At 42.3% G+C, this 25,797-nt stretch overlaps 2 protein-coding genes across 18 annotated transcripts in view; one reads left to right on the top strand and one right to left on the bottom strand.

The window, feature by feature from the left end:
* nav2a (neuron navigator 2a) overlaps window positions 1-21,878 on the top strand; it is a 220,982-nt gene extending 199,104 nt beyond the window's left edge. For 11 of the 17 annotated variants that reach the window (XM_034885021.1, XM_034880284.1, XM_034881062.1 and 8 more), the window contains 23 exons: window positions 437-619; window positions 3,573-3,625; window positions 6,355-6,378; window positions 6,796-6,870; window positions 8,105-8,188; window positions 8,299-8,422; window positions 9,036-9,208; window positions 9,357-9,377; window positions 9,643-9,681; window positions 10,235-10,243; window positions 11,447-11,619; window positions 12,165-12,318; window positions 12,880-13,060; window positions 13,801-13,901; window positions 13,988-14,083; window positions 14,391-14,568; window positions 15,201-15,436; window positions 16,322-16,473; window positions 16,821-16,892; window positions 16,997-17,193; window positions 17,282-17,400; window positions 18,458-18,658; window positions 19,211-21,878. In XM_034885021.1, coding sequence (XP_034740912.1) covers window positions 437-619; window positions 3,573-3,625; window positions 6,355-6,378; window positions 6,796-6,870; window positions 8,105-8,188; window positions 8,299-8,422; window positions 9,036-9,208; window positions 9,357-9,377; window positions 9,643-9,681; window positions 10,235-10,243; window positions 11,447-11,619; window positions 12,165-12,318; window positions 12,880-13,060; window positions 13,801-13,901; window positions 13,988-14,083; window positions 14,391-14,568; window positions 15,201-15,436; window positions 16,322-16,473; window positions 16,821-16,892; window positions 16,997-17,193; window positions 17,282-17,400; window positions 18,458-18,658; window positions 19,211-19,336 — 2,771 coding nt within the window. In that variant the 3' untranslated portion in view covers window positions 19,337-21,878. The remainder of the gene's footprint in view (window positions 1-436; window positions 620-3,572; window positions 3,626-6,354; window positions 6,379-6,795; window positions 6,871-8,104; window positions 8,189-8,298; window positions 8,423-9,035; window positions 9,209-9,356; window positions 9,378-9,642; window positions 9,682-10,234; window positions 10,244-11,446; window positions 11,620-12,164; window positions 12,319-12,879; window positions 13,061-13,800; window positions 13,902-13,987; window positions 14,084-14,390; window positions 14,569-15,200; window positions 15,437-16,321; window positions 16,474-16,820; window positions 16,893-16,996; window positions 17,194-17,281; window positions 17,401-18,457; window positions 18,659-19,210) is intronic. The other 6 variants (XM_034892172.1, XM_034892989.1, XM_034883452.1 and 3 more) reach the window with 2 other exon arrangements.
* Window positions 21,879-22,461: 583 nt separating this feature from the next.
* Window positions 22,462-25,743, bottom strand: dbx1a (developing brain homeobox 1a). Its single transcript, XM_034879212.1, has 4 exons — window positions 25,296-25,743; window positions 25,083-25,184; window positions 23,294-23,496; window positions 22,462-23,159 (listed from the first exon to the last, which is right to left on the bottom strand). The coding sequence occupies exons 1-4, from the start codon at window positions 25,660-25,662 to the stop codon at window positions 22,878-22,880; spliced, it is 954 nt and encodes a 317-aa protein (XP_034735103.1). The 5' UTR covers window positions 25,663-25,743; the 3' UTR covers window positions 22,462-22,877.
* Window positions 25,744-25,797: the final 54 nt, after the last annotated feature.

Below are 25,797 nucleotides of genomic sequence, written 5' to 3'. Positions count from 1 at the left end.
ACACAAACGCAAACAAATAACGCTCCATGAGTACTTACGCCAGTCACAGTACATTTGTTCTCCGTTGGTTGAGACAGACATAAATTAAAACCGCATCATCATCACACCATTAAGCTGTTGACAACTGGTGAGAGAAACTCAACCTGATTCAGCATCTATTTGATACACATGGCTTAAGTCATATCCTGAATATTATATCAGTGGATTGACAGAAAATGTATCAAATAAATGTTTTATATCTAACTGTAAACTGAATGTCTTTGGATCTGGGAATTGTGGTGGACAAAACGAAAAAACAATCTGATGGTGTGATACCTTAGACTGGGACATTGTAATTGTCATTTTCAAAGTTTTTGCTGACTAAACAATAAATCCCCCAAATATGCCAGTGGTGAAAAGAAATCCTCACTTGACTTTTAATATGTCATTTTCATAGCATCCAGCCCGACCTCAGCAGCTCAGATCAACCTCGCCGGTATGCGCAACAACAGCCTGACCAATCCGGACGGCTCCTATGAGCCGTGCAGCGACAACCGACTGAGAAACTCCTGCATGTCGCTTGACGAGAAGACTCGCACCATGAGTCGATCGGGCTCCTTCAAGGACGGCTTTGAGGAAGGTAAGTGGAGACGAGAAAGATGGATGAATATTCTTCGACTCTGTGTGAGTCCTGGCCCTGGTCTTCAGATGTTTGGTGTAATCTTTAATTACAGTGTAATCCTTTTCCAAAACCTGCGTTCCCCCCATCTCTCTATGACTCTGAACCCTCCTCTTCCTCATTCCACATCTCCGTGCCAAAAGAATTATTTTTCTATTTGTTTAGAGAACATTAGAAAGGATTACAACCGCACCACTAAGAAAAGCCCGTCATCCCCTTAGAAATCCATAATCAGCTTTGGTGCCACTTTGTTGTTTTCATACGCTCGTTTATTGGGATAAGTACCCAGCCGTGCTTTTCCCACCAGCAGGCAGACTCCCCGCATGGGCGAGGTTGCTCTGCTGCTCAATCCTCAGAGCCATAGAAACACAGCGCTTTGAATTAGAGGAACTAACTGAGACTGGGAGTAGTCATATTATCGGGTTGAAAGTGGTTCCCCTAATGGAAATAAAACTGCCTTTAACACTTAAATAATGTTAAGTAGCCACAGTTGGTCATGAACTTGTATTTCAGAAAACAATATATAAAATAAATATAAAAAATAAATGCTAATGCAACGCAAACCATTAACCAAAAATTGCAGCCAGAAGACATTTGCTATTAAAATGCTCATGGCTCAGTTTTTCAAGGTGACAAAACTGTGTAATCAACAGGTGAATCCAAAATGTTAATGTGCCTTCTGTCAAGGTTGTACAAAGGAATTCTGGGAAATGTAGTTAATGGTTGACTGTCGGAAAAACCTCACAGATCAACATCACAGAGTGATGTAAAAAAGACGAGAGACGGGCTAAGAGTTGGAGAGCAAATCCAGTGACACTGGACCTGGTTTTGTAAATGCAACCCGGGGAATCAGCTGTGAGTTTTCTTTAAGAAATCTAGTAAATCTTGACTTCAACTTAAAAGCTTAGGAAACGTCCTTTCAGAATCAAGATGTGGTATGTGTGCATAGGGAAGGTGTATCATATAACTGATTTCACTGGGCAATCAAAATAAACATTCAGAATACTAAAAGAGGTTACTCATAAAAACCACCCTTCAACATCAATATGTCCACATTGTAAGAACCAGAAAATGCAAACTACAAAAAACACACTATTTATCGTACAGCCGTCTTAAAAAGACATTTGTCTCAAGCAAATGCATGTTGAGCTTTTCCCGACATTGTGACGCTACAATACAAATGCACAGGTAGCACACATCAAATTTGCACATGCACAATTACACAAGCACAAACTTATAATTATTGCGCCCTGTCTTCCCTTTCAGAGGAGGAGATGATTACAGGGATCCCAGTGAGAAGTATGAGAGAGATGTGACAACATACAAAAACCATTGCTTTCTCTGTCTTTGTTTGGTAGTTGGATCGCAGTGTGTAGGTCAGCGAGGACATGCGGTCTGTGTGTACATGTATATGTTGCTGAGGTGTAGAGTTACCCGGCCGTTGTTAGATTGACAGGACAAAAGTCACATCATCCACCCAACACTTTGTCAGACCTGTCCTGTGTGAGAGCTACACCACCATACACTGTCACTTCATCCCCTTCACCCGCACCCTCCCCACACCTTACTATATATGCTCACCTTCTCCTTATGTCTGTAGAAACCATATTTTACGAGGAAATGCGTTTCAGGTTATGTAGTTCTCTTAGAGTTAGATGCTTAAAAAGTATAAATTGAGATTAATGGTGTTTACCTTAGTGATTGTCATGGATGAAAACAATCTGTAATGTTATTTTTCTTCTCACAAATCAATTAACAATTTGCTTTTTTTTACTGTGTTAAAAAAACAGTCAGTTTCACAGAATATTATAAAGAAAGTATAGAAAGTGCAGATTCTCAAAGCTAACACTGTAAACAGTGACATATCAGCATGCAACATCAGTAAAAAGGTCACATTGCCAAAAATGCTGGGGAGCCGGAAATCTGAACAATTCTGAGGATTGCCAGCTTGTAGGAGAGAGTACAACTCTACCTGAGAGCATGTCAGGTCTTTCTATTTGGTATAAACTGGTTTTAACAGAAAAGGGAAAGTAGAATGCTTCCCCAAAATCAACACCAACAAATGACTCTGTCCAATGGCAGGCCAATTTGGTTGCAGTTAGATAATGATATATCTCACAAGGTAACACACAATTATATCACAATAACATACTATAGTAATTATTGTCCAACCCACATACAAGAAATGAAAGTCATCCCTCAAAAAAACATGTAACATGTCAAACATGACAAATTGATTTATTGCTTTGTCTATAAATGTATTTTCCAGTAATTCTTGCAACTCTTATCCATTCAGGTCCAAAAACAATGAGTAAAGTTAAAAGGTCTTACATAAATGTATTGGTGTGATTAAACCAGACATCAAGAAAATGTGCTCTATTTCATGTGGCTCCCAGCAGCACACCTTGCTGTCTAGACTAAATTAAGATAAAAGTGTGTCCTCAGTTATCCGTCTTTTTCTTCCAAGAAGAGAATGAATGAAGAAATTAATGAATCGGCTGGGATCAGCCCAACCTCTCTGTGTGGTTGATGACATCACGCTGCTGATCCCTTCTGATCTGCTCCCAGGCAGGGAACAGTGCTGGCCTTGTGTTCCAGCCTCTCATCTGTGATTAGTGGCTGAGTCATTAGCAGAGTAATGCTCAGGCTGTCATTAGTTACCCCAAAGTCCGACTGTAACGTGTAGGCGTTTTATCTTTATGGCTGCATGCATTATTTTCCACAAGGAGGCGGGAAGATGGGTCGGGGCGGGTTGGAGGAACTGGTAACAAAGGGAGGAACAGTTTTGGGTGGGAAGGTTTGGAGCGGAGTGGGTGGTATATGTGGGGTGGGGTATGTAGATAATTATTGTACTGTTGTGTGTACACATGTACTTTTTAATCCCCACTTTTTCTTATGGTTTGTGTCTCTTCAGTTCATGGATCATCCCTATCTCTGGTCTCCAGCACGTCTTCCATTTACTCCACAGTGAGTACACAAAACGTCAACTGAAAACGGATGGTTACCTTTAAAACTGATACAGTTCTAACATTACGTTTTTGGGGTACATTTTGTTTTGACATTACATAGTTTGTCCATTTGAGAGCACTGAAAAGTTTATTTTTCAACTGTAAAATGTTCCTCTCAGGAAATTTCTCAGTCACAACATTTTTTATAATACAAATTTTTAGTGAAGTGTAGTCCCTCGGGGCTCTTGGTGACCCAGGGATGAGGGCACATACCATGTAACCGCATGGCCCTGGTTTAATTCTGACAGGGATCTTTGCTGCATGTCATACCCTTGTTCTCCTCATGTTTCCTGCGTCCTTTTCCACTCTAAACGGTGGTAATAAAGGCAACCCCCGCCCCCCCCCCAAACAAAAACAAACAAACTATCAGATCTATTGTTCAATGCAGAAAGAGAGAAAACAAAACACGACTCTGTATAATTATCGCATCATCTTGTATTTAACAATCTGCAACAATTTGCAAAGCACCAGGTGTACCAGTTCAGATCGTTCCACAGTTTGTGTGGAAACCAGAGATTCTGCTATTGCCAACAAAATGTAATATTGAATATTTGAGTTTGCAGTACGCTGTTACACATTTATCCTCTAATCTATCCAGATATTTGACTCAAACACCCTGTGAGAAAAATGCCTCGCTGTAATCACATTGGCCAACTTGGGACAGCCCACATGTTCACACAGTAGCCAATCAGAGCCTTGTCTTCACTGCTCCTCCCTCTGTGGGCTGGTTAACTCACCTGTTCAGGTGTAGCAGAGAAACTCTCAGACAATTGAATCTCTCCTCCGCACTGGCTTGTCCGTTGAGCCAGAGAGCCACAGGTTTGCAATCAAAGAGTGGAGGAGAGTGGAGGCAAAAATGATGGCGACATTATCCCTAGCGGGCACCGTGACATCTTGGCAACAAACGGTAGGGAATAGGAGGAGGACTGTAGAGCGCTGGAGTACTTCACTCTGCTTTTTTGTTTTGCTCTGTTGAGTGTGAGATATAGCTGTAAGTCAAACATATGATACCCAGAACATATAATCTTAGATACTTTATGGAATTTCTATTTCTTTATCGGTAAAGCAGACATTTCTGACACCATGTTCATACCTGAAAAGCTAATGTAACATTTGGGAATTCCACAACACCACCATGAAAAAAAACTCCAACTTTACTTTAGTTTTCCCTCAGATTTCTTTTTCATTTTTGTCCATTTGCATTAATTGGCATGATGTTGATAGTTCATGGGGTTGTTTTTGTTTGTGAAGTCTGGTCCCGGATTTGGCATCAGAGTGAGATCTTTGTGCTTTCTGTTTCCAAGACACACAGGCTGCTCTGTCTGTGTATCTAGGATCCTGTGTGTGTGTGTGTGTGTGTGTGTGTGTGTGTGTGTGTGTGCGCGCGCGCCTGCATGCGTGTGTATGAGATTTGCAGCTCTGTTTGGGTGGTAAGACCATTTGTGGACAGATGCCACTTTGTAAAGCATGCATTCATGCCGCAGAACACATGTGCTTTACACACAAACTAATACATGCACAGACACATTAGGCCGTTGAAACTTGTTTTGGTGGTTGGTAGGTGGAACCACATGAAAAACCATTAATTATCAGATGTTCTGCTTTGTTGCATTACACAACTGCTTTGTTCTGGCCTCCCACGGGCCTTAAAAATACTGATTGTGGATTAACAAAAAACTTTTCAACAAATGAAAAGCACCCAGAGAGCACATACCTCCACTAAGGCTTAACAATCCTCTAAATGTGTTGTTTTATAATATTAGCAAATGTAAAGAAACTATAATGCATCTAGTGATCAATTATCATGGGATAAATGAGCCAGATGTGTTTTTACATTACAAAGCAAATGCAGAATTTCACAGTGGAAATCCTCAAATAAATCCTGTTTATGCTTGAGAATATGAGAACTTGCTCCTTGTCCCATGACTTCCAAGTTTAGTTTAAATAATTGTTAACTTTGGAAATGAGTTTTTGAAATATCCTGATAATAAAACAAACGAGCAGGACCAATAATATAACATATCTGGTGAGTGTAATACAGCTGAAATAATAATAATAAAAATAATAATAATAATAATAAATGGATAAACTGAAGTCCAACTTTAGCTGACATCAATCTTTTAGTTACAAATGATCCCATTTTGACTTCACTGTCAACTGACCTCTAACTATAAATAAGCTGTAAAAAACAGTTTAAACAGTTCCAGGTGCAGTTTCAGCGTCCAGTGCAGCATGTTTACATGTAAATGTGGGTGTTGCACGTTTGACTGTTTTTGTGAACAGCATCAGCCAGTTGTGTTTTGCTTGCTCTCACGCTGTATGTATTGGCCTACCTATTTCTCTCTCTCTCTCTCTCTCTCTCTCTCTCTCTCTCTCTCACACACTCACACACACACACACACACACACACACACACACACACAAACACACACACACACACACACACAGATGAGTGCAATGCCTTCAGGACGATATCTCTGCTTTCCAGACAAATTACACCAGACAATCTTCTCCACAGTTTACACAGCTCATCTAAATGGAGCTTTAAAATCAAACAGGAGTCAGGACATGTGCATGGTCTGACCACCAGCAGCTTCAACTTCTCTTCTTATTCATTAAAACATGTCAGAATTCAGTCAGCACATCCTCTAATGATTTATCTTCTTCTTCTGATGTTTGTTTTTACAGAATGAGGAGAAGTCTCAGTCGGAGGTAAGCTTCAGTCCGCCCACAGCTCTTCTATCCTGTGTTTTCTCAGCTCTTTAATTTTCTATGTACAGTGGCTGGACTTGTTGGAACATGGGGGCGTTTTCACAGTTGTATCTAGTTACATATGTAACTGTATTGTGACTGACCCTGTAACAGGCTCTTGTTCCTTTTTTGAACACCTGTGTATACCTTACAGTACTGTATTGTGCTCTTTTACACATTGACTGACTGTGTTTCATCTCTTAACCTGAACATATCAGAGCTCCAATCTGGGAGCTTCCCTCATTTGTTTTGCTACATTTTTTCCTTTCTTTATGTGGCTTGATGCGTGTGTATCTGTGCTGTGTATGCTTCCATGGAGCAGGCATGTATGCTTTTGTCTTGGTGCTTTTTGATGTCATGCTTTTTTTGTGTCCTTAGATCCGCAAGCTGCGCCGGGAGCTGGACGCCTCCCAGGAAAAGGTTTCCGCCCTGACGACGCAGCTGAGTGCCAACGTAAGTGAGCAAGCACGTAAACACAAACCCACACAGACACGCACACTTACTCACTCACTCACTCACTTACTCCTTTACAAACCTTTCAGTGTTTACCGTGCCACAAATGTTATCACTTTTATGCTCATTAAAAACCCGTTTTTCAGTTATTATCAGCAAAGGCTGTACAGCATGTAGCAAAATACAGAAAGGTAAAAAAAAATCACTAAAATAATGGTGTGCTTTGTCTATAAACAAATAATTTCAGAAAATGTGCTGTGACCTGAAGCAGACTTAAATTGATGTTGTTTTGCCAGACCTAACTGTAAAAAAAATTGCAAATGTGGCATGCTGTCTCTATTTCACCCAAATACACGCAAGTACATTACGTGATATTCATCAAATACGGAACAGATAGCTCCCACCGAGCACTTTACTCCCAGAGGGTGTAATTTTACATCTGGCAGAACCATCAGAAAATCTCTTAAAGCGTCTCCAGACACGATCCTTTCTGCCACACTACCTTCTGTATTGCACAAGTCTCGCTATGCTCCGCTTGTAATCTGCTACCTAAATTGGCTCACGCTGGTGGTTTATCTGTGGATTAGAGATATGGAAGGAAGGCAGTGGTGTTTCCTGCAGAGAGTCAAGTCTCAGCACACTGCTGAGGGACAGTCGCAGATGTGGACTGAAGATTTACAGCTAATGACGCATGGATACAAGAAGGTGCAGTGTGGGTGTTGAAAGACAAACACAGACAGAAAACAGAGGAGTTGATTGTGGGGGGTCATGAGGTGGCGACGTAGATGCTTTTCAAATATTTGATCATCCGCCGCAGAGAGAGGATGAATTATCTCAACACACCTTGAAGCCCCTGAGGCTGAAAATCTAAGCACACACATTGCATCAAAAAGGCTTAAATCAGACATTAGTCACAACACCTTACTCAACGGTTACACACACTTCTTACACACATCATTTATATTCATACAATCTGATACAATAAAGTGGTGCGCTTAAACCAGAAACACAGATCTGAGGAGCAGTTAACCATAGTCCTCATGAACCTTAGAATTCCAACACAAAGAAAGCGGAAGGAGACTGGACATCCAGCTGACGAGTGTCATACGGCGGAATTTATGGCAGCATCTGATCAATCCCGCAAGAGAAACGTTATCGATATAGACTAGAGGAGGTTTTAGCTCTACAGAGTTCCTGGTTAACATTTTGCACAACTTCATTGTTTCTCCCACAGGCTCACCTGGTGGCAGCGTTTGAACAGAGTCTGGGCAACATGACCATCAGACTAAAGAGTCTCACACTGACAGCAGAGCAGAAGGTGAAAACAGCTCCCCTTGTTTTAGAACAGACTGCACTAATCCAAGTGCACATTCAAAGTCACTGCAATGGACTTGTTGGTTTGATCCTATTGTAATGTCCTCTGTGTAGGACTCTGAGCTGAATGAGTTGAGGAAGACCATCGAGCTGTTGAAGAAGCAGAATGCTGTTGCTCAGGCGGCCATTAATGGAGTCATCAACACACCTGAACTCACGCCAAAAGGGGACAGGACAGGTATGGCAACCACTACGCAAAGCTGGAATATTTGAAGGCCAAAGTTAATATTTATAGACTTTTGTGCCAAAATTTGAGACCTTATGTATAGTAAGCTAAAGAAATATAATATTAAGTGTATTTTTCACTAAATATTACTCATTAGAATAGGTACAAGATGCTCTTCTGCACTCTTGTATCACAGTGGGGGACAGGTATTTTACAAAATAGGTTCCCACAATCTGTCCGAACCCAAAAGCATCTCTATATTGATAAACAAACATTTTGATGCGTCGAGTATCTTCATTCATAAATACATTTTTGGAGTCTTGAGCTCCAGGCGGTGTGTGGGACACATTTTATGTAATGCTCTTGTCAGAACAGAAAAACTTCAAACACCGTAAGAATGCATATTTTTTGGGGTAATGAGCACATAAAAAGCTGGATATTGCACTTCACCTATTTAATAATCTGGAGCTGTTTTCTTTTTTTTTCTTTAGTCAAAGTAGGAAAACATATCAAGTCAAAAGTGAACAACACTGACAAGGCTGATACTTGACATTTTATAAATGATTATATTTCAGCCTAATATTTGACTAACCCATTCATGTCCTCCTGCCTGTCTCTCCTACAGCTGGCAGTAACGGCAGTTCACAGCAGCAGCAGAATCAGCAGCCAGACCTGCGCATCAGGAGGCAGCACTCCTCAGACAGTGTCAGCAGCGTCGCCAGCGCAACCAGCCACTCCAGCGTGGGCTCCAACATGGACAATGACGCAAAAAACAAGAAGAAGAACAAGAAGAACTGGGTAAGATGCTGAGACTTAAAAAAAAAAGGATGCATCTAAAGATTTCAGTGTGTAATGACTTAGTAACAAGCAGCCAGCCGGGACTCATGGTGGTTTGTTTTTGTCTTTGTCTCTTTGTGCATTCTCATGTTGGTTTTCTCCCCTTTAGGCATCTTTCACTGGGGAAAAGGTGAATACACATAGGATTTCCATAAGCCCAGTCCTGTTGAATACCAAGAAATGATTGATTTAGTGATTTGCAGGTCAAAAAAACTGGGCTAAATATGTAGTAGTAGTTGTGTCTTACCCTGCAAAATACCACATCAGTGTTTACTAACTAGTGTCTAGTCCTAGTTTCAGGTCTTATTTGATTGAACTAGTGATCATACAACAAACCATCTTACATACTTTTATTTACAATTAATTATTAACATTTTCTTTTTTGTTGTTTAAAGGTGTTTTTGTGCACCGGAGGACAAGTCATTGATGATGATGTACGCACTTTTTTTTCTTCTTTTATTTTCCTGTTGCCCCGTGGACTGAGACAATGTTGTCTTATGTCGCCTGTGGTTGTCACTCCCTGATCCTGATGTTAAAATTTCAGAAAGAAGTTGTGGTGTGGTGCTTTGTGGTAGCAGTTAAAAGATGTGAGCGTGTGTCGAGTTTCCTGATTTAGGTCACAGTAATATAAAAGAAGGCACCTCCTCTGTGTGTGCGTGTGGATGTGCTTCCAGCTGTCAGTTTGTGTGGATGAGACCCCACAGGAGGCTCCTCCATGCAGGTGCTTACACAGTGTATGTGATATGGAGTGTGTAGGGGCAGTGTGTGTTGGAGAGTATATAATGGATCATGAAAGACCTTGTTTCATGGTGGTTGTGGTCTAGCATTAGCTTGCAGCTGCCTGGAGGTAAAAAAAAAGAACAAATCAGCTTTGGTCCTGTAGGGGCCTCTAGTTTAATAGTTGTCCCTCCATAACACATTAATACACCCATATGAACATGCGCTGTTTTGTCTCTCTGTCTTCCATTGCTTCGCTTCATGTGGCAGGTCTATGAGGTAAGAATGGTACGCTGTGTGAAATGAAAGAAAACAAAGTTGCCTAACACCTGCACCTTTTCTAGGTTACTAACCTCTGTCCTTTTCCTCCTGTCTCTGTTGCCACTGTAGTTCCTGTCCTCTCTTCCCAACACTACTTCTCCCTGAAAACTGCTTTTATGACACTTGAGCCATGCCTTGAAAGGAAAAATCCATCAGAACATTACTTTTTACACTGCCACAAAAAGGGCATTGGGGATATAGAAGGGTATTAGGGATATAGCTTGTGTATTTTGATCCATTTTGTGATGGGCTTTTGTAGAAGTGGCCAAACACTATTGACGTGACATAATGTTGAGATGTCTTCAATGGAACTACAAAGATGTATGAAGGCAAAAAAATCCCAAACAATGTCCCTACAAACCAAAGAGGCTTCTTTTTAAAGCCTCGTAACACCAATTTTATTAATCCTACAGAGAACAAAATATTGTAGAAAAGGCACTGAGACCAATTTCAACCCTTGAGTAAGAATGCTATGTAGAGCAACTTGCATATGTGTGAATCTGTCTTTAGAAAGTGTTATCACAATAATTCTGTCTTCCTACATGAATTCGGAACAGAGGCCATTTGTCAAGAGATTTGGTTGAAAAGCTTGTACAAGGGCATAGCTGACTAAAGTAGAAGCAGTGATAAGAGTGTCAAGTATACACGGTGGATTTTTCTTTTAAACACAAACTTGTGCTTATAATGCACATGATGTTGCTCCTTATGCAAGGTTACAAAAATTAGAAATTATTTAGGTGCAAATTATATTCTAAATATCAAATTTTCAGTGTGAACATGCACACGTCAGTCTTGTTCAGGTGTCAAAAAATCTAAATTGTGTCTCCCAAAATGAACTCTCAACACTGTTACCTGCTCGCCTTGAAATTTCTCATTTAATACATAGAGAAAAATATTTTAATCCAGATAAACTCTAATTCTGAGTTTCACCATATTGGAATATAGAAAACTGCAGACTTTTGAAGTCAATTGAAAAAAAAAAAGTAGAAATTAGTACCTGTAATTTCCTTTCCTCCCTGTGACTCACATGCACTTTTTCACAGTAGTTTTTCTCCACTTTCCTTCATCACACTCCCCCTCTCCCTTTCAGCCTTGTGTCTTTGGGAGTGTGTCCCTTGCCTGCTCACCCTGTCTCTATACTTCTCTGTTTTGTACCTGCAGCTGCGAAGCTCCTTCAAACAAGCGTTCAGCAAGAAGAAATCTCCCAAGTCTGCCTCTTCTCACTCCGACATTGAGGAGATGACGGACTCGTCGCTGCCGTCCTCCCCTAAGCTGCCCCACAACGGCACCACAGCCTCCAGCCACATGCTCAGGAACACACACTCCAGCTCGCTGTACGTAGACATCATCATCTGTATGTGATTGCAGGATTATTGGGGCTATACTGTAGCGTATCCTATACAACACGGCTGTTCTCAAGGTCCAGACCAAGGTCCGCATCCACACCAAAAAGCAAGTCCATCTGCACCCAGCCCATGGCACGTGTTATGGATACTATACCTCATGATGTATAGCATTTTTCTATTTTTAAATACGTTTTCTAATTAATACATTTTAAGTGACTATGTATATACACTAGTGATATGTTCATTGACCAGGAAAACCGAGTACTCAACTTAAATGTATGATGCTTTTAAAGATCTAAGTGAGCGGACGTTCTTTTATTATTATAATTCTTATTATACGGACCTTTGAGTACTAAGTATGAGAACCCCTGCTATACAATCATATCCATTGTCCGTGTGTGAAATCATTCAAACAATACAGATGGGAAAATAACCAAACTTTGCCTAAATCATATCTCATGTCACTAAACTGTGTTGTTGTGTGTGTGTGCGTGTGCATGTGCGGGTGTGGGTGTGGGTGGGTGTGTACACAGATTGTCTGAATGTTTGGACAGCGAGGCGGAGACGGTGATGCAGCTGCGCAGTGAGCTCAGGGAGAAGGAGATGAAACTGACTGATATCCGCCTGGAGGCTCTCAGCTCTGCTCATCAGCTGGACCAGCTCCGGGAGGCCATGAACCGCATGCAGGTCTGCAGACGCAACACACACACTCAAATAGAATAATTTAGAGAACTTTACTCAAAGGGTAAATCATCACTGAATCATTGCTGCACAGCTTTCTGTCAGTTGAAACTCATGTTGCACTTCTGGCCACAACCCAGTCAGTGTGCCTGCCTCAAGTTCAGCAACAGTTTTTTGTTGTTTTAAATTTGAGTTTCATTTTATTTACCCATGCGACACTCACTTATATTTATACAATGAACAATACATATAAAAATGAACCAAAAGAAATATTTAGATTTTCTTAGTTGAATTTTGATAATTGATGAACAGCTATTTTATGCCACCAAAAATGCTCTTTTTTTGTGTTTTATTTTGAGAACTAGTTGGTCCGGGTGATGTCATTAGTTAAATCAATTTTTAACTCTACAACAATATCTGACATAAAGATTCCACTGGAATTTTAAAAGACATTTTAGCACTCATCAGACATGTAAATACTAACATAGATTGGCTTGGAGGGGGAATTCATTTGAATGTTTTTTGGTAGCTTACCTCATTTGTGTGTGTGTGTGTTTGTGTCTGCAGGTGGAGATTGGGAAGCTAAAGGTGGAGAATGACCGTCTGAAGGTGGAGAATCAGGGCAGCAGGATGGGGTCCCAGGCCTCCATCTCTTCCTCTCCTCCCCCTCACACACACACCCAGGCCCAGGGGCCGGGGCTCTCCCAGCACAGTCTCAACCTCACCACCAGCGAGTCCACCAGCCTGGGTAAGAGGGTTCATAAGAGACTAAGAATGGCCTTTGACTAAATGGGCCTCGACTCCATGTCCCCGATAACAGTTTGGTAACAGCCATTTTAATTTGTTTTGGGGGTAGGACACAAATTGTCCACTGGTGTCACTAGTGTGCTTTGAGAGATATCTATTTAGGTAGGAACCTTTCATCAAGGTAACAGGGGGCTGTTAATCGTAGGAGCACAAATAGTTTTTGACTTCAACCAGATGCTACAAACTGCAACTCTCATGTGGATCTGTAAATGTTTGTTGATGGAGCTTAATGAACACATGAATTCTTGCACATTCATTTGAAGAACATTGTGATCAATAAATGTCCATCAAAACGCAACAATGACCATTGGAGTCTGTGATTTCAGCAGTAGGCTACGGAGCGGTGTAAGTTAGAAGAGAGCGTGCCATCTAGTTTACCAGCCATAGACTTTGTGTCTGTATAGCAGCCCTTCAGTGGCTTTACATTTTTAGGCTTAGCCAAAATACACACAGTACAAAATGATTGTCTTTTTTTCCACAACTACATTCTTCATAAATGGGTTAGCAGAGATTCAAGTTTCTGTCAATAGCACAAATATCTGTCTCAAGACTCTAACTGGATCACTATCGGCTTCATGCAGTGACTTGATTTCCTTAAGGGAAAACACTTGACTGATTTAAGTCAGCTGGTAACATCTGCATTTTTCTTGGGAAGCTGACTTTGCTCTGCCCTCCTGTCAGACATGCTGCTGGACGACACCGGCGGAGAGGGAGGAATGAGGAAAGAGGGACGACACGTAAAGATGGTTGTCAGCCTGGACAAGGACAGCAAATGGGGAGAGGTGAGACCTGTTTGACAAATTCAACTTATACTGTTTTTGTTGTTGGACCTTAAGGCTCTAAAACCAGTCTTGTTTTTCAATCACAGGAGGGCCAACCTCGTCATTTTTTGATTGGGTGCATTGGCGTGAGTGGTAAAACCAAATGGGACGTCCTTGACGGTGTGGTCCGACGCCTTTTCAAGGTAAACAGGAATAACCGCCATACAGATAACAAGACGAAGCATTGAAGAAGCATCTCCGCATCAGTGTTGTTTAAAGACAGTTGAAAGGTTGATTTTTATGTTTTAATTTTTGAGGTATTGGCAGTCAGTTTTTCTACTATAACACTAAATGCATACAGCTTTTTAAAAACTACTATTAACTCAATCACACTGAAAATTGTGCTTCTGTTAAGCAAAAACATTTTCATTTAGAACCAGAAAAGCCTTATAGCTTCCTCAGAAACTTTACAAAAACATCCATTAAATGCTGAGACTTTGTGTCTGACAGGAGTACATCACCCATGTGGACCCAGTGAGCCAGCTGGGCCTGAGCTCAGACAGTGTAGAGGGATACAACATCGGAGAAATCCACCGGCCCAGCGTCCCCGGCGCCGCCCAAACACCCGAGCTGCTGCCCTGTGGTTACCTCGTGGGAGACAGCAATACCATCAACATCCAGCTCAAAGGTCCAACACTGCATCTCAAGCCATTGATAGTCTAGCATTGGCAGACCTTCCTCCACAGCGATGGGGAGGAGGGTCTGACAGCATTCCAGGATAGGAGAAAAACATGGTCTGGTGTATTGGTGCCTCTGCCAAATAGCCTCAAGAAGGAACTTGTTTTGGTGGAACATGTGTACGTTCAAAAGTTGTTTTAGTCGTGCAACAGAAAACTCAGATTGGACAGATAGTCTAGCTAGCTGTCCGGATTTACCCTGCAGAGATCTGAGGAGCAGTTAACATAGTCCTCATAAATGCACCATATTTGCCGACACATAGAAAGCGAAAGGTGACAAACATCCAGACAAAAAATGAGGAACATCCGGCGATTCTTCTGGCATCATCAGAGCAATCCGCTAAATGAATCGTTGTCGACATAGACCAAGTTTAATGTAGGTTTCAATCAAACTTCAGTGCATTAGTCCATTATTCCTATTCCTCTAAATAACTAGACGGACATAGATGCTAAAAGTCTGGTAGACTAGGAAAACCTTAATTTACACTAAGCAGCTGCTCTGGTAGTTAGAGAAAATCACTTGACTTAAATATCCTTCTGTGTGTGTGTGTGTGTGTGTGTGTGTGTGCGCGCTTGTGTCCAGGTGTGACCACTGAGAACGTGGACTCTCTGGTGTTCGACACTCTGATCCCAAAGCCGATGTTGCAGCGCTACGTCTCCCTGCTGAAGGAGCACAGGCGCGTCATCCTGTCGGGCCCCAGCGGTACAGGAAAGACCTACTTGGCCAATCAGCTGTCTCGACACCTGCTACTGCTGGAGGGCCGGCCTCTGACCCCAAATGCTGTCGTCACGTTTAACGTGGACCACAAGTCCAGCAAGGTAAAAGGGCACATGGAAATTCTGTATTCGCTGTGCTTCTATGATCTTCTTAGTTTTAGTGTTGTTTAAACCTAGACAAACAGACACAATGTTGGTAGAATTTCTCTTCTGTGGATCACAAGAACATGCTGGCTACGTTTTGAAAATCTTATTTGAATTTGTCAGCCATACAGACTTAATATCAGTGGACCCTTATATTAGTTTTTAAAAGTTCTGTTGCACTCTGATGAATTACAAATCCAATGTTCTTCTTACTTTAGACAGTTGCCATGAAAACTATAAGAAAAAGTATCTATAAATAACCAACTAACCAACAGTGTTTATTAAACTACTGAAAAGGTAGTGAAAGTCAGATACTTGTAAGGTTTTAAAAGTTGTACAAATCATGCATAAAGCAAAAGGTTTTCAAATGTTGATGAAAGTAAGAGAAAGCCATTGTGACTTGAAGGGAATGTGCAAGTTTCGAATTAATAAACAAATGTAAAAATATATGAGAAATATTGATAGTACTCTACCGTAAAATTAGGGCACCTCTAGCTCACCCAGAGAGTGTTTGCCCCATGTGAGAGCCCTTTGCGGCGGCCTGGGTTCATATCCGACCTGTGGCCCTTATCTCTCTCCCACCTTTCCTGTCTATTCACTGTCACAATCAAATAAAGGGAAAAAAAACAAGTCTTAAAAAAAAATCAGGGCACCAGGTGGTTAATGTAACACATCAAGACAAATAAGATCATCATAGCAAAGAATGCAACATGAGTCAATGACCATTCTGGCTTAGGCACAGAAAGGTTTAGTGTAGAAAACCCTGGTGCTCCAAGAACTTACAAATAAATACATGTTTTTAATGCTCTCTAACTCTCTCGCTCACTCGCTCACTCTCTGCAGGAGTTGCGTCAGTACCTATCGGGTTTAGCCGAGCAGTGCAGCAGTGTCTCTGGGACGGACAACCCTCTTGTGGTCATTCTGGACAACCTGCACCACGTCAGCTCCCTGGGAGAGATCTTTAATGGCGTCTTCAACTGCAACTATAAGCACTGGTCAGTGTACACACACACACATACACACACACAATGTATGTTTGAATGAGTTTGGATACACTTCATACACTGGATTACTGAAAATGTTTTAAATGTTAAAAGTAAAACATCTCTACAGAATGGCAATTAACCAAAACAATGTTCTAGTTCACTCATGACGTCAAGTGTTTTCAACTGAAAGTAGAGTTGTGTAAGAATGGCTTACAGGAGTTGTACCACGCAAGTCAAAGCAGATTAAAACCCTCTCAACCGCTCTATTTTAACGTGTCCAGGGACTTATTAAGTATGGTGCGACTAAATGGATTGATGTGGTAAGAAGACTAATCAGTGTTTTTCTGTCCTTTCAGCCCCTACATTATCGGCACAATGAGCCAAGCCACGTCGTCGGCCCCCAACCTGCAGCTTCACCACAACTTCAGGTAAACTGCTGCCTATGTGCTCCAACCAATCATGGCAAATAGATATTTCCTTTTAATTACACTTATGTATGATACTTTAATGTCCCGACTTGTTCTCTGATCAGGTGGGTGCTGTGTGCCAACCACATGGAGCCAGTGAAAGGCTTCCTTGGCCGCTACCTGAGGAGGAAGCTGATCGAGACTGAGATCGGCAGCCGAACGCGCAACATGGAGCTGGTAAAGATCGTCGACTGGATCCCGCGGGTATGGCACCACCTCAACCGTTTCCTGGAGATGCACAGCTCCTCTGACGTCACCATCGGTAAAAGAGTGATGCACAATACGCCTTTCCTTAAATGTCGGTGTGTGCAAACAATTGGTGGCAAACCTCCCTGCTCTGCGTTGTGCAGGACCTCGTCTCCTCTTGTCCTGTCCCATGGACGTGAAGGGATCCAGGGTTTGGTTCACCGACCTCTGGAACTACTCCATCATCCCCTACATGCTGGAAGCTGTACGAGAGGGACTGCAGGTAACACACACACACACACACACAAACTGATGAAAAGAACTGATTGGGCTTTGGGCCAAAGCACAAAGGTTTAGATTTTTTCATTTCAGGTCTGGGATTTGTAATATATTTGAACGGTAACAATACAATACATAAGAAATGATTTGACACCCTGAGGGGATGTTTAAAGGACCCAGCTGAATGGAGTTCTCCCAGAGGGCTAGGGTTATGTTCATCAAAGTAAAATGGATTCAATTTGTACTCTTAATGTAATCTGCATCAGATTTAATTAGGCGGCAGCTGATTATCGGAATGCAACCTGTGACGGGAGCTTGAAAGGCAGAGTTCAGTAGAGGAAATTGTGTCTCATCCGCTTAAAGAGAAACCACACTGTAGTGATGCTGAGGCTGCAGTTCATCTCTAGTGATGTCTAAATGAAGCGTTTTCTTTATTGTCTGAGCCCACTAGATGGTGCTCTCTGTTCAACAAAGGGTTGAAAGCACACCAACCTGGACCTACACATGAGCCTTTTTCTCTGAACCAAGAGCACCATCTAGTTGGGTCAACATATACAACTAATGGTTCATATTATCTCTTCCTGAAATACTTAATTTGGCATTTGTTACTTTGAAAATTTGAAAAAGAAACTGCAGTCAGCTTAAATGTCAAATTTAAACGGAACTTTCATGACCACACAGCTGCAATTGTCCACCTTCTCTTTGGTTTGGTTTCATATTATGTATGAGTTATTGAGTTCGTTTGTTATTACTGCTGGCTTTTTTCTTCAGAGGTTCTTGCTTTTTTTTCTTTCTAACTCTACGCACCTTTCACTTTTGCCTGCTGTTTTTTAAGATATATGTTTAATTTTCTCATGAAGCCTCCCTTTAATACCTGTTAGCACCTGCTTTTTAGGGGAAGAGGAATTTCCGCACAAAACTGGTCTTCAGTGATTACTCACAAACTGAAACTCAGAAAAACTGCCACTCCAAGCAGTTATGCCACTCAAATCCCAAACACAAAGTCTTTCTCAGAGCCTCTTCTAGTCTGTTTCAGAGTTATATTCTGTGTGTCTCTTTAGCTGTATGGCCGCCGGGCTGCGTGGGAGGACCCTGCTGCCTGGGTGATGGACACCTACCCGTGGTCAGCCACGTCCACTCCGGCTGATTGGCCCCCGCTGCTGCAGCTCCGCCCAGAGGACGTAGGTTTCGATGGCTATTCTGTCCCGAGAGAAGGAGTCAGGAAAGAGCCACCACAGAGCGACAGCGACGCAGATCCACTGGTGAGCAGAAATACAAACTGGCCTTAGACAGGCTAGTCATGAACACATACAGTTTAAAGTATCTCTGCTCCAACATTGAAATTTAGGTAAAAAATATTTTAAAGAGGGGCGCCTGGATAGCTCACCTGGTAGAGCTTGCGCCCCCTGTAAAAATGCTTAGTCCTTGTCTCAGCAGCATGCTGCATGTCATTCTCTCTCTCCCCTTTCACACCTTCTGCTGTCCTATATAATAAAGGCCTAAAATACAGAAATAGCTAATCTAAACCAAAAAATTAGAACGTTAATATTTACTCTTGATCTTGGAAGCAGTAGTTTAGCAAATTAATCTTAACTCAAGGTTAACAACATCATTCTTCAGCTTCCTTACTTTCTACAGTTATTGAAAGCTAGTAGGTGGACCTTGAGTTATTTTATTTGCATGGGTCATCAAATACAACTAACGGTTCATAAAGCATCATCACTATTTATCTCCACCTAAAACACTCCACTTGGCATCCGTTACATCACTGAGTTGTTAAGCTCGATCAGACCCACACTTGTCTGTGCCGACAGATGAACATGCTGATGCGTCTGAAGGAGGCGGCGACGTCGTCGAGCCCGCAGAGCTACGACAGCGACTCCAACAGCAACAGTCACCAGGACGACATCCTGGACTCGTCGCTGGAGTCCACCTTGTGATGCAACGCTGGGACATGGTTTGAGGAGGAACTGTTCTCACTGGGAGAACTTCTTGTTTAGAGTATAATTCTGTGTCACAAAATCCAGCCACCTTAATTTGGGTGCAGGTAACCCAAATATTTAAAAAGAAGGAGAACAAAAAAAGGTTCAAGTTCATTTCAGAAAACGGGCGACAAAAGGTTTCTGCGCTGTTTTTTTGTTTTGTTTTTCACCGTTGTGGCCCGTGGCTCCTCTGTCAGGAGCCTGACATCTACTTCAGACAGACAGAATAAAAACACACAGTCTGTCACTGTTGTTTGCGTACTTAAACACCAGCCAGGAGTTCTCCAATCCCCACTGAGCCACAGCACCGGCTCCAGCTCATCAGGCTGAGATACCCCTGGTCTTGCCCAGCTGCAGTGTGTCTGGGCAGGCTGCAGATGGCGATACAGACCCTTGTCTCTGGAGCGTCAGTGAGCCTGAGCCAGCAGCCGCTGAGAACACAGATGAGGCTGTTGGACGGATTAACAGCCAGCAGTTTCCTGGCTCTTCCTCCTCTTCTGCGGCTGAAGTTGCCTGTGAGATTGCTGAAGGATAAATCGAGGCAAAGTGAATGTTAAGTCCTACAGCGTGCAACCTCCCAACTTCTAAAAACTCCTCACAGATCATTAATTTCATCCCAAACTCTGGTTTGATTCAACTTTAGTCCATGTAGGAGATGTGTGTTCACAAAAAGCTACTAAGAGAGCACAAATAAAAATAGTAATGCAAATCTCCTCATGCACAAAAAGGATGACAACGGAGAAATGTGTTAATGCAAATCCATTATATAATCATGCTAACACTGCATCAACACTGCTCAACCGCAAAGACAGTGACAGTGTAAAAGCATTCTTACCACAATTCTTGATGACACCTTTTTGTTCTTTTTGGAGTCTACACTTCATATGGAACTTTTCATCAAAGTGATCAAGAAAAATTTGACATAGCAAGGAAATAAAAAACAGAAGTTTACAAAATCCCTTCTTGGTTCCTAGTTCTCACAAAAAACATCAACTGGTAAATCAACATTCACCATGGCTAGATTTATCCTTTTACCGTGTTTAAGAAAATGTCATTGCCATCAGTGTTGTAACTTTCCATGCAACTTGAAAAACAACGCCTCTACCACTTCTAAGTTCTCGCTTTGACCATTAAATAACCCTTTGATCTCAAAGCTCACTCCATGCACATTGGCCCAAACAGGCTGTTGTAGCACAAACCTCTTCTGGTGCTAGACTGAATTGTAACAATCAATGCCTTACTCTTTTCTAACAGAATATGTGTGCTCGCTGATTCTTTATTTGTCTTAATGGCTGTAAACGTAACAGGGCTCTAGGGTTGACTCTCTCCTCGAGCACCGTCGACCTCTCGTCATATCAGACACCGCTGCCGTGGGATCGAGACGTGAATGAGAAACAGTACTTTGGGTTTCAAATTAAGTTGTATGCATGTATGGCCCAGTGCTGTGAAGCTGGTGTAAATATTCGGACCACTAGCAAGAAAGACAAATTATATTGATGTGTTTTGGTGCTCGATATCAGAAAGTTGTGCGGGTTGATTGGATGAGGGAAGTTTAAGAAGATGTATTTCAATTTTTATACCTCATCTTCATCCTTTAACTGTGCTTTTGCCACGCTCACGGCCTGTTTTGTGTGATTTGTGATGAACAAAACTGTCCTAACAAACATGTTGAACTAATTAAGTGAAAACTAGTGTATATGCTGCTTTGTTTATAGTGATATAATTAATCTGAGGTTAAAGGTATAAAGGTACTTGTGGTTGAATCATAACGTAGAACGGTTTGACATTTCTGTTTAAAATATAAAGAATATTGTACTTTTTTTTGTGTTGCTTTAAACCTCCCAGCCTGCCTTCTGGGAAGGGCAGGCGATCGTTTAAAGCCGGGGCTCCTGTCATCCAGCACAGCTTCCATTGCTTTCAGTGTTTTCAGTCACAGATCCTATGCAACTTTCATTCTGATCTCCTAATGGAAGCCAAAAGCTGAATGTGCGTTTGTCCCCTGTTTTCAGCACTGCCGAGACGTACAGCATGGTTTGTGGGGACTTGTCAGATTTGTGGCCCATGTTCTTTGTCCAGATGTGTCTGTGTAGTTTAAAAAGGCGCTCCTGCTATGTTCCCTGTAAGCACAAAGAGACGGATTCTCTGTTTGTCCCGAGTAAAGCCTGCTCTGAGAGGTGTGGATGTTGTTGAAGCATTTGACCCGTCTGTCAGTTTATTACTCACAAACTCAATGAATGTTTAGCCTTCTTTGCTATGTACATTTTTTATATGTAACATAACTTTGTAAATAGTTGATTATCTTGCAGCAGATTGAGGACTTTTTCTAGCTGATTTGTTACAGTACTTGAAAAGGAGTATTTTGTGTACAGTCTCTTTACATCAGAGCAGATTGATGCGGTTTGTCATCACTGGTCTGTCCAGGGCTCGGAGAATTTAATCTGATATCACTGTACTAGTCTTAAGTTATTGTGATTCAATAAAATGATTATTTATGATTGAATTTTGTTAAACGTTTTTTTTTTTTTAAGATGTAAAGGCAAAATGTTTTTTCATGCACAAGTCAATTTTGAGATTTTGTGCTGTTTTGCTTCCATAATGTCTTCTTTCAGACTGGTGGAAATAAAACACACATTTAGGTGTTTATTTGACTAATGTAAAGAATTTTACAAAACATATCTTTAAATGTATTTGTCCAAAATGAGTTTTTTATTTTATAATCCACTTCTGTAGCACTAACATACGTTACACCGACCTTTCGATTTTAATTGCTATCTATATTCTGAAGCTTTTTACAGAGAGGTTCATATTATTCATAGCCTGGTTTATATAGCATTTTATTCCTAAAACATGGCAAATTTTTCATGGCTGAGTTTTTTCTAAAATATGGTGTAATAAAAGATTTCCAAAATTCCATCTGCAAAAACTTTTGACTTTAATATAAAAACAAAATGAAACAAGAACTTTGAACCCGGCGTTATCCAATGGAAATATATACAAATAAGCACATATTAATTAGATATTTAAATATACAATTTTGGAAAACTTGTATTACAAAAGAAGACACATGAACACAGACAATTGACTTGGAATTGTTTACAATTTTATTTGGTATTTGTACAAAAAATGTGAAATAAACATATATACAACACAATACTTATTAAACAAATTCATATAAATTATTATCGAAATACTACATCTTTCAATAAACAACTCTATTCAAGGTCAAGGTAAAAGTAACTCAATATTCTTGGCATAAAATTTCCATACAAAATTGTACAAAATACTGTACAATTGAACAAAGCTGTGCAAAACAGCAAATTGTGTCTCAGAAGCAGATCCTGTACAGTGCGCATGCGCTGGTAAAGCAACAAAGTGGAGTGGAACTTTTTTTTAACACTGGCATTTATGGGTCCTCCGGCAGCTTCTTACAAATGTGCTCACAGTCTCACATGAAAACAAAACATGGGTTATAGTCTCTATATTTGCTTTTTTAAATAAATTAAGATACTGTTATTTCTTCTTCATCTGACTCTGAGAAGTCCGAGTGCTTACTGGAAAGAGATGGAGAGGAAATGCTGGACTCCATCCTCATTCTTTCTCTTCTGAACTCTTCTTCCTCATCTTCCTCCTCAGCGGAGGACTTCTTGCCCACGTCGCTAAGGTCCGGGTGCGGGTTGGCTTTGGTGGGCAGCGTCTGCTCGCGGCAGCCGCCGGACGACAGCAGTTCTCGTTCCTTAGAGTTCCTCCACTTCATCCGCCGGTTCTGGAACCAGATTTTTACCTGTGGAGGTGGAGAAGAGGTTGAGTAAAAACGTTCTGCGTCAGGTGCAAATGGAAAGAGCAATGTACGCGTCTTTATTACGCGTAAAGTAAGCACAACATGTGGAATTTTTCAGGCACCTGTGGACGTTTTACCTGGGAATCTTTCAGGGCCAGCTTAGAGGCCAGCTTCTTCCTGTCGGGCTTGCTGATGTATTTCTGTTTCTGGAACATTTTCTCCAAGGCCTTGCGCTGGACATCGGAGAACACCGCCCTCCTCAGCATCCCTCTCCGGGGTTTCCCTCTGGCGGCCAGGGGCCACGAAAAGGTCCCGGGAATGGGGACAACGGATGAAGATACTACAATGCAAACACAGAAGAGAAATTAGTTAGCTTTGTTTCCTTTGCCACATCTCAGGGGGAAAAAGATCCAAAAACCACCCTGCAGCCACAAATGATCACTTAGTAGATGGAAACATCTTACTACTTTATAAATCTAAACTCAGGCCTCTATGAATATGATTTCCCTTCGGGCCATACTTTTCATCCGGTTATTATTGGAAGTTGTCTTCCTTTGGAACTGTGCAATACGTCTCCGTTTTGAGTGAAATGGCACGAGGTGACTAATTAGCACATTGGCCGGTCCCCAAGCGCATTGGTATGGTAAAGAGGTAGCATATCCTTTAAGGAACCCTGTGAGGGCGGATAGAGGAGTTAATAAACCGTGAACGGTAATTGTGTAGTAATGAACTAACGCAGAAAAGACTCTGGACAGGCGGCGAAGGCCATATATTATCGCAACAAAAGGAGATTTACACTTTCAAACTAAACACAACTGCATACCAGAATACTGATGCCCGGAGGGGGGGGGGGGGGGGGGGGGGGGGGGGGGGGGGGGGGGGGGGGGGGTGAAGAGTGGAGGGGAATGGCGCTTTTTTTTTCTCTCCTTCGTGCCTTCAAATCATTTTCATTAAATGAACACGAAAAGCTATTCAGGACGCTGGAGTTGTTTTGTTGAGGTATTCAGCTGAGCCCATGAAAAGACTCCATCTCCATTATGGTTTGGCTGAATGAAAGCACGGACTAGCGACTTTATAGACTTTTCTAAGAGATTATTCTTTATCTCAACTCGTTGATTGGTCCGCATGGAGAATAAGCGTTTATAGGGCACAGAGAGAGCGAGGACTGGAGGTCAGTGGTAACCTATCCTATGGGCCGTGCAGCATGCAGGGGCAGACTTTCCCAGCTGGGGCATTTTTGACGATGTTGGGGTTTAAAAAAAACTAAAAAAAAAAACTCGCTTTCCTTCGACTCCCACCGCGCGAGACACTTGTCTGCATACATGCTAACTGGACGTCCTCCTGACAGTAGCTGCCCTGTGGCCGCAGAAGAATCAGGAACAACGACGCGCTATGTGGTCTTGTGAGAATATTGAAAACTCTCAATAGCGCCTAATAGGGAAATTAGTGCATGACTGGTTCACGCCTTTGGCCCCCCTGGTAAAAGTCACTCTCCGGGGTGTGTGGGTGGTTCGCCCGGTGGGAGCTGACCAAATTGGTCACGGTGCTGAAGGCTTTGTTGCCCACCACAGCGGCCCGGTGGCCCCCCGGGCTCTGTGGGAAAACGCCGGGCCAGAGAAATGCCAAAACGCCCCCAATGGGAAGCAGGGGGGGACTATAACTCGCCACCCCGCCTCAAATTTAGAGCGTGACGATTTGGGATAATTGGTTGATTAGGGGGTGGGTGGGGTCCGGGCAGAGGCCAGCGGTCCCTATAATAAGACAGTGATTTCTTCTTTTCTGGTAAAAAAACAAACAAAAAAAAACAAAAAAGGCTGCGAAAGGGTGCGATAGTGTTTTACATTTAAATGCAATTAGTTGCGGCAGAAGTCTAAAGGGCCAAGAGAGATGGAGCTATTAAGGATAAGTGCGTAAAGTTGCGCCTACCTGGTAAGTAAGGCGTCCTGAATATGTGGTGAAAGGCTCCGTCATAGCAGGGGATGGGGAAGGTCTTGCAGTGCATGCTGTGGAGTGCCGGGTGTGAGGAGGCTGTGGAGAAAAATCAAAGTTTTAATAATCATTCCTGGATGAGCGGACTATGCTACACCTAAAAGAAGCGCCTCAACTCAATCTGAAGGCAGAGACAGAGTGTCTACTCACCGGTCTTTGGTGAAGGTGCGAGGATGGCGCTCACTCCAAACTTGAGAAAAGTTGGGTCCTTGGTGCTTGACACCGACATTTTCGGCGAGCACGATTCGCTCGTCACCGCGGTCGTACCCACCGCGCGCTCCGCGGGCGCGTTGCTGAAGGACACGGTGGTGGTGGCCGTGGGGAGGGAGGCGCACGCTGACGGGACAGTCCGGTTAATGAAGGCGGCGGGGCGGCTTATCCGCAGCAGGTCCTCCACGAGAAAGCTGGAGTGCGTCGGGAAGGCGGACGGCAGGTTGTGGTGGAACGGCAGCGCAGCGGCGGGCCGGTACAGCCCCGGGTAGAAGGCAGGAGGCGCGAGCACGCTTGGGATCATCATGGTCCCGGTTTTTGAAAAAAAGTCTGTGTGAAATCTGAGATACTCCTCGTGTCAGCTGGGAGAGAATCAGTCGTTTGAATGGCTGCTAACTCCTCTGGTCTCCTCACTCTGGGGAAAGGAGTTTTATAGCAGCCT

This window comes from Etheostoma cragini, chromosome 1 (genome assembly GCF_013103735.1).
Source record: "Etheostoma cragini isolate CJK2018 chromosome 1, CSU_Ecrag_1.0, whole genome shotgun sequence".
NCBI classification, from domain to species: domain Eukaryota; kingdom Metazoa; phylum Chordata; class Actinopteri; order Perciformes; family Percidae; genus Etheostoma; species Etheostoma cragini.
The sequence above is the reverse complement of the archived record's forward strand: the minus strand, read 5'-3'. Positions and strand labels throughout refer to the sequence as shown.

What these genes read in the sequence shown, in the direction of transcription:
- dbx1a (XM_034879212.1), bottom strand. Translation starts at nt 25,662, where the DNA reads ATGATGATCCCAAGCGTGCTCGCGCCTCCTGCCTTCTACCCGGGGCTG. An exon ending in CGCACCTTCACCAAAGACCG is followed by an intron (nt 25,185 to 25,295) that starts GTGAGTAGACAC and finishes TTTTCTCCACAG; the next exon opens with CCTCCTCACACCCGGCACTC. An exon ending in CAGGACGCCTTACTTACCAG is followed by an intron (nt 23,497 to 25,082) that starts GTAGGCGCAACT and finishes TTTGCATTGTAG; the next exon opens with TATCTTCATCCGTTGTCCCC.